Below are 8,287 nucleotides of genomic sequence, written 5' to 3' on the forward strand. Positions count from 1 at the left end.
TATATATATATATATATATATATATATATATATATATATATATATATGTGTATGTGTGTGTGTGTATATATATACATATATATATATATATATATATATATATATATATATATATATATATATATATATATATATATATATATATAGTCTCTAATTGCTCCCTTTATCCACCCAGATCCCTCCAGCAGTGATGTCCAGGGTACTCTCCCTCCGTGGCAGTGGGATTCTCCCTGTGGCCGGTGGGGAGGTAATGGGTGAGGGGTTGAGGGTGAGGGTGGACCGGGCCGCAGCCTTCAAGGCTGTCCTGGCAGAGGGAGCCACGGAGTACCTGAAGCCCTCGGGTCAGAGGCAAGGCTGTGTGGTGCTCAACTGCCCTGCGCTCCACCCTAAACCCAACACACCCACTCCTGAGACATTGACTCTGGGCCAGCTGAGGACCGTTCTGTTGGCGGACCACATGGGGGCGCTGTTGAGAAGACAGGGGTGAGTCTCTGGGTGGTCTATTTACAGATTTCCAAATGATCCACACACATCCACTTCCTTTAAGTTACTGTCACCCGAAACAAATTAGCAATAGTTAAATGCAGCCATAGATTAAACGGCGGCTGTGATCAGTACCAACCTCTGTCTCAGATTCGCAGTGTCCTATTGCCCCACGCTTCCTGAAGACAGCGACATCTTCACATTCCTCCGAGCTCTGGGCATCGATTGGCCGACAGCCCCACCCAACTGGACCAACGAGGAGCGGGAGGAGAAGATACAGGAGGCTCTGGAGAACTCCCCGTACAGAGAGAGGGAAACCGAGAGAGGCAGGAGGACCAGCGGTGGAGGAGGAGGAGGAGGAGGAGGGAGGAAGGCAGAGGAGGGGGAGAACGAGGAAGCTCTCAGGGTGAACCTGAAACGAGTGTTCCAGGAGGAGGGACTGCTGGGATACGACCCCAGCCTTGGTACCTGCACAGGTGAGGTCACAAGGAGATTTTGTTTCATGAGCTGAAGTTTTGAGATATCAGAGATTTGTGCTTGCTGAACAATAGAGCCATGTAGTGCGCCATTACGTTGAAAATAGTATTTTAGAAACGTTCTCACACCTCCAACTGGTTGTCAAAATCAATCAGTTCATTATTATCAATCTCACTTACATGCAGCGACATTGCTCGTTGTATATTAACATCGCTGTGACTCTTGGAACATTACCGCCTATCGATCAGTGGAACAGCGTGAAACCACTGGCCGGACGGTTTATCGTGATGTCTGTGTGAGTCCTCGTGCCTTTGTGTGTGTGTGTGTGTGTGTGACCAGAATTCCACAGGCAACGCTTTAACAGACCGATGTGAGAGTGATTTCAACTTGCTTTGTTGAGTCAGAGTCAGTCAGAGTTTCGCTGCATCTGGTTTCGTTGGCGGCTCTCATTCCCTTTTCAGAGGCAGACCATTCAATACGAAAACGACAAGAATATGAATCGCCCTTCTGGTTGTCTTTTCCAGTTTATTTTTGGGGTAATGAACAAGGTCTCCAGCAAACCTCTGTCCAATGAGGAGTAAAACTTTCATGCAAAGTAATGCACATACTCTCTCTCGGGGTCGTTGTCAGCGACAGCATCCAACAAAGAAACTGCCCACTGTGACATCCATTCTGTTGGCATCGGAGGGCAAGCACCAGTTGGGCGGCATCTCTCTGGCTGAATATCCGAGTCAGCTAAAACACAGTAAAATCTACAGCTTAAAAAAGTACACATCCTACATACTCGTATTTCCGGATGCCATTTTCGCTGTTGTAAAGCGAAGAGAATGAGGAAGATTTTGAGCGGCATCGCGCCCCACAGCAACCAAAGCTTAACCAGCACTCTGTGGTTCCTCAGCGTCACTGGTCTACGTTAAGATGACCGATAAAGCCGGATGAGAATCTCAGTAACAACTGTACACGTCACATTGTATAACAAACTCGGATAGGCAGAGATAAGGTTGAAAATCTGTATATTTTCCCTATAAGAGAAAAGATGAGGAGGATGACAGACAGTTGGTATTGTGTATTTACTAGCAACACACTGTTGGTGTGTCTGTTTCAGTACACAGAGACAGTGTTTCTCACCTGGCACAGATGGACCTCGCCACTGCTGACTGCACAGTAAGACTCACTCACACACTGATGATTTCCTTTTTTCTCCATTTGAAAACTACAGAAAAATAACAAAGCATTGATTCACATGTCCTTGCTGCCTGTTTTATAGGTAGCCATGGCAACAGCGTTACATGTGACTTCCTGTCAGGACGAGTTCCGTCAGCAGCAAATAGCAGTGCTGTGGAGAGCCAGTGGAGCGGCAAACACACAGGTAATAACACACACACATACACACACACACATACATCATGTATTTCATTGTTCCTATTCTTTACCTGCTCTGCTCTCTGTCTGCAGAGACATCTGGTATGTGGGCCTGTGAAGACTCCTGGTTCTCACCTGACTGCTGCACAATTTCTGCAGTAAGACACATCATGTCTTTGTCTGCTGTTGTGTCTCCTCTCTTGTCTTTTCTCCATATGTCTGTCTTAGTCTTTAGGTTCCTTTCATCTCCCCTCCGTCTCCACTTGTCCTCCCGGCCTCTTTGCCCTTCTCCTTCTTTCCTCCGTCTCCATGTGCGCTGCCCAGCTCTGCACCAGATGTTTATTATCACCTGAGACACTCTCACAAGGATCTTGTCTGCACTGTGAAATTGCAGCTCTAATTGAACTAAATGATAACGGTGCTATCTTCATCTCTGTGTTGTCGCTGCATATTTTTAGCTGTCTTGTGTAAATGAGGCTCCTGTTGTTTCTTTCTTCCTCCTTTGCTCCAGGCTGAGAAGAGGTCAGATGAAGGAGGCCTCAGAGATGAAGTATGGAGATCAAGTAGAAGGTGTGTGTATTTATGGACATACTCATTGTTTATTAAACGCTGCTTACTTATCTAAGTGACCTGACTGAACCTAATTAGCATCAACTACAAGTTGGGTGAAATACCACCTCTTCTTCGTCTTGCAGGTCAGACATGGGATGACATCATCAGGGTCATGACCTCTGCCACTATCAGATTTGAGCTGCTGTCGACGGTCCACACCAGTCCCGTGAGTCATCGTCACACCTGTGTGTTTACGCCTGCACGTGTCATGCAGGCAGGATTTTGAATTTGGATTTTGGGAAAAACTTTTTGCGGACGCGGCGGTTATGTGCTGTGCGTGTGTTTGTCCGTATTTATCAATTGAACGCCTGTGTTTGACTTGACTAACCTGAGTTAGAAATTGATGACATTTTCCTCTTTTTAATGTAACTGGTTGCGCAGGAATGACTGACAAAGCTGTCTGTTTAGGTGACACTGGACGTCCAGCGGGAAGGGGGCGTGTCCACCAAAGGGCCGAGAGGAGGAGTGTTTGTGATGTATAACTGTGCCAGGCTGCACACTCTGTTCGACAGCTACGAGAGAGGAGTAGAGAAGGGTGAGACACTCCGTCATTTGCAGATTCAGATTAATAACACAACGTACAATGAACAAGTCAATTGTGATTGTAATATTGTAAATTTAGATTAAACTTTCTTGATCAAGGGGGGAAATTCACAAGCTACCAAGCGGATACACGTTTTTTTTTTTTTGGTGTTATATTCCATTTTAGGAATGAAACAGCTTCACACAGCTGGTTGTTTTAGGATTGTATTACATTGTATTGTTCATGTCGCTTTCTGACTTTTCTTATCTGCAGGTTTATACCCTGAAATCCCTGAATGCTCCCAGCTAGACTTCTCTGCTCTGAAAGAAGAGGTACCACGTTATTCTCTTCTACTCTTTCCATGAACAAATATTCACGTGAGAAGTCCGACCAACATTTCAGTGTTCTTCCTATCTGTGTCTGTGCTTTGACTGACAGGGCGAGTGGCTTCTCCTGTTCAATTACCTCATCACCTTCTCCGAGCTGCTGGACCAATCAGGACAAGCATTAGACTGTGAAGGGGGTGGAGCCAGAGTCAACATTAAGACTGAACAGGTCAGAGATTCACTGATTACTGATCAAAGGTGTGTATTAATCCAAACTCTGTTGTCAAGATGTTTATCTAACATTTCTACGTGTGTTTTGTGTTCCTCAGATCTGTAAATTTCTGGTTTCTCTCAGTAAAGACTTCAGCTCGTACTACAACAGAGTCCATGTGCTGGGGGTGAGGATTCATTCGCTGTATATATTTATCAATGCTTATTATAGTATATATATGTATATTATGCCTTCATTTATTCACTGAAAATGAATTCTGAGCACTCCTTCAGTGAGTCTTTATTTTGTGTGTGCGTGCGTGCGTGTGTGTGTGTGTGTGTGTGTGTTTGTGTGTGTGTGAGTGTGTGTGTGTGTGTGTGTGTTCCCTTCCTGTTTCACATCACATGGAGATTAGCGTATTAATAGGCCATTGCCCCGTCTGGTGACTTGTTGTCACCGACATAATGGGATTACTGTCGCACAAAAAACAAAAGCCCATCATCTCAGTCCGATGTTAGCAATATTTAATATTTTTCTTTTTCTCTTTCTAATTATCTCTTTCCTGCCATCATCACCTTTTTCCTTTCTTCTTTCTCTTCCTTTAACCCCCCCCCCCCACACACACACACACACATCGTCTTTCTCTTCTCTCCCTGTTTCTAGGAGCCGCTGCCTCATCTCTTCAACCAGATGTTTTGTCGTCTGCATCTGTTGAGAGCGCTGCGAGAGCTCTACCACAGCGCCCTGGACACCCTTAACCTTCCCCCCATCAGGCAACTATAGCTTGTCCCAGTCCACTCACCCTGTGATCACTTGTTGGCCCGACTTACCCGACCATAACACCGTCCCCTATGTTTTGCAATTGTAGCTCCATCACGTGCACGTCGCCTTTTCCCCTCATTTTGTCAGACTATTTTGTGACTGGGATCAGTTCCAAGGAGACTTCAAGGAGTTAATGGTGCCACTCAAGAAATTGTTGGCAAAGATGGGATGCTTTTCAAATCTGCTCTGATGCTTCCAAAAAACCCACAAAACTGAGCCAACTTTCTAAGTTTCCCTCATTGCTCTCACAGTCAACCCCCACATTCTGTTGCTAAAAGTCTCTCCTCTGAAAGTGTCTTAGTCACTGCCTGCAGAAAGTGTTTTTGCCTTGCTTAACTGTCCCCTTTCATGTATGTTACCCACGTTGTATTTATCAATGCCACACAACTATTTATTGTCATTTAAAAAAAAAAAAAAAAAAGGGTCCAGAATATATATTCTGCATATGAGTCCTAATTGCTGTGTTCATAAGTTTATTCAGAGTCCTCCAATCACAGTTATCCTGCGTGACAAATCACAAATGTTCAGTATAAACCAACCATGTGTCGGATATAACAGGTGTTCATGAGTAGCAGCATTAGGGCATTGTGCCATAACATTAGAAATGCATGAAATGGCATGAAGATTATATATATATATATATATATATATATATATATATATGCATATGTATGTGTATGTATGTATGAAGAGAATTATGCCAAAAAATGTTATTTATACATTTTGTTAATGACCTAAAATTGATCCTTGAAATGTGAATTGTGTTCCCTTTTCAGCGACCTACAGTACTACTGTCTGTTGAAATGTGCCATAGCTTGTTTTAACTCTCCGCTACACATTATTGTGTAAGTTAGGTGAATATCTCAAACAATTAACGTACACAAGTATCAAATCTATTACTCACTTCTCACTAAATGTTGCTTGTCCCTATGGAATTTTTGTATGGATTTTCTTTTTTGTACATGTTACTTTCTATAGAAAAGGGAATGGGATATTTACAATATCCTGATTATTTACAATGGCTGGTCTTGTTAACCACCGCTGTAATTACCACAGTATTAAAGCAGGAGTGATGAGGGATTTTGATTTTCTTCCTACCTTAAATTGTTCATTGTCTCACTTTATCTGTCAACAGATCTACTGTCCAGTATATATAATTGATACGCTATGTTCACTTTAGCCATTGTCGTGTTTCTCTTGATGTCTTAACCCCTAAGGCCTCACAGCGCTGACCTTCTTCTCCCGTCCCTCATCCTTTCTTGCCTCCTTTTCCACCCTTACTCCCGTCTCCTGCTCCCTTTATCCTGTGCTGTATGATACACTCACATTCACAGCTTAAGCTCACCTGTCCTAACTTTAGTTAGTTTCTTCGAGGACACACTGAAATTCTCCACGTGAAGACGACTCAAATGCTTTTAACAATTGGAGCAAAAATAATGCCTTTTAAATAAATAATTAATCATCCAATATAGCCTTGAGACAGACGTCAGCATTCTGAATTCTGAAAATGAAACCAAATCAAAATGTGTTTAACGACCATGCACCAGCTGATCATGTACAGCTCCCCTTCACGGGACATTCCTTCCTGTCCTAAAGTCTCCTCGTACGCCTCTGACCGTCAAGTGTACCCGTCCCCCATGTGAGTGTGAATAATACTGTCAAGCTCTCCCACACACATCTGTCCGCCTACAGTTTCTGTGTCTCTCCTGTCTGCAGAATAAATGACCAGGACAGACTCTCCCGCTGTGTGTTTTTCTCTGAGAGATGTACATACTGATACTGTTATTCTGTAGATAAATCCCCTCTCGCTCCACTACAGCTCGCCGCCCTGAGGCCACATGGGTCCAACAATAACCCACACACTGCATGGATATACAGTACATGCTGTTAGTGGCGATCCATCACTGGAGATGGAACCCCCCGATGTGTCGTGCCATTTGTCTTTGCCCCTTTTTCTCCGTTTCCATCCCTTCCTTTCACTTGCCTTTTTTTCTCCTCTCCCTTACATTTGCTCTTTTGGATCTCATGCATAACATTTTGTGCGCTACAATTAATTTCTGCTGGGATTTATTGCAGTCTAAAATATATGTTTTCATTAATTCTCCGGGGTCTGACCCCTGTGGACTGTGGTGGTTTTCTTCGCTGTCATGACATGTTTATACTACAGTGTACAGTAGTGGATAACGTGAGAAACAGTTTTTATATTTTATTGAAACTCCCTGCTGATTTGTATTCCTCCATCTGCTCCTGTATCTCCACTGTCAACACATCGACCTGTGTACCCTGTACTTTGTACTGTGTACTGTGTACTACGAGTACTACTGAAATGCAACTCTTCTTTCATCCTTGTTTTTGTGAGTGAGACACTGTCAGTGTTGGTGTTGCTGCATTCAAATTGGAAATTCCTACACATTTTTGTATGCAGTTAGATACAGATGCAAATGATTCGGAGTTTCTAAAACATGATATTCTGTATATGTAGCCATACCCAGACTCTCATTTCTCTCTTCTATATGTATGTTGTTCTACCGTAACTCGGTCCCTTCTTCCTTTGTGAGAAAGAGGAAAAAAGAAAAATGGAATGAAAAAGTTGGAAACTGTTTCAGAAGGTCCTGTATTTATTCATGTTCTGTGGGAAAATCACACGCACACACGGGGCGATAAACTTGTTTTTTAAGGTTGGCGCTGATATTCAATATATATTTACATTACATATTCACACACACACACGCACACAGCTGTGTCTCAACCTTCCCCGTCCCAGCATTGAATCAAATCTGTACTTTCCAAGCTATGCTAATTGTGCGAGTATGTGCGATCAATAAATGATTACTGATTCCATCCACTGGTTGACGTGTTGATCTGTAACATGTTGGCTATTATTTACGTGGTGTTGGACTGAAACAAAGAGTCAGGGACACACGTGTGGTCTTAGCAGGTGTATGAGGCGAGCTAATAACTAGACTAATTGGTCCTGTTTTAATTAACCGAGCAGCTCAGATCAAATCAGTTGATTGACTTAATAATAATGCTGTTAGTGGAGATTTTCACCACAGTCAAGGTCACTCAGCAATTAGCCTGCAGCCCAGAGGAGACCATGCGGGCAATTACTGGAAACCTCTCAATTTCCTTAAGAGGAGATGATTACTCAGCGGTATTGGTTCATGTCTACAGTAATCCTGCTGCACAGCTGATTCCCAATAAGCTCAACGTAACAATGCAGGAATACACATTTTAATCGTCCATTAAAAAAAAAGATAATTACAAGCAACTTAATAGTTAGGCTGATTATGTTGTCGCGGTATCGTTCCCGAAATGATTATGAATGAGCACGGTAGACAAAAGCTGCTGTCAAGTGACATTTGTGTGCTTTATTAAATTACATTTGGGCACTGTTGGTGGTAAAGTTGAGAGACTTGACAGCTCCACAGTAACCATCGTGTCAGTGGAAGATCATATTCCAGAAACTAC

General features: G+C 43.1%; 1 protein-coding gene across 4 annotated transcripts in view; it reads left to right on the forward strand.

Moving 5' to 3' along the window:
* Nucleotides 1-5,239, forward strand: part of dalrd3 (DALR anticodon binding domain containing 3) — an 11,233-nt gene extending 5,994 nt beyond the window's left edge. For all 4 annotated transcript variants that reach the window (XM_034536841.1, XM_034536842.1, XM_034536840.1 and 1 more), the window contains 12 exons: nt 176-483; nt 634-959; nt 2,066-2,124; nt 2,228-2,329; nt 2,416-2,480; nt 2,834-2,892; nt 3,018-3,100; nt 3,343-3,469; nt 3,731-3,789; nt 3,896-4,012; nt 4,113-4,181; nt 4,658-5,239. In XM_034536841.1, coding sequence (XP_034392732.1) covers nt 176-483; nt 634-959; nt 2,066-2,124; nt 2,228-2,329; nt 2,416-2,480; nt 2,834-2,892; nt 3,018-3,100; nt 3,343-3,469; nt 3,731-3,789; nt 3,896-4,012; nt 4,113-4,181; nt 4,658-4,777 — 1,494 coding nt within the window. In that variant the 3' untranslated portion in view covers nt 4,778-5,239. The remainder of the gene's footprint in view (nt 1-175; nt 484-633; nt 960-2,065; nt 2,125-2,227; nt 2,330-2,415; nt 2,481-2,833; nt 2,893-3,017; nt 3,101-3,342; nt 3,470-3,730; nt 3,790-3,895; nt 4,013-4,112; nt 4,182-4,657) is intronic.
* Nucleotides 5,240-8,287: the final 3,048 nt, after the last annotated feature.

The sequence above is a fragment of the Cyclopterus lumpus genome, chromosome 7 (assembly GCF_009769545.1).
Source record: "Cyclopterus lumpus isolate fCycLum1 chromosome 7, fCycLum1.pri, whole genome shotgun sequence".
Taxonomy (NCBI): Eukaryota; Metazoa; Chordata; class Actinopteri; order Perciformes; family Cyclopteridae; genus Cyclopterus; species Cyclopterus lumpus.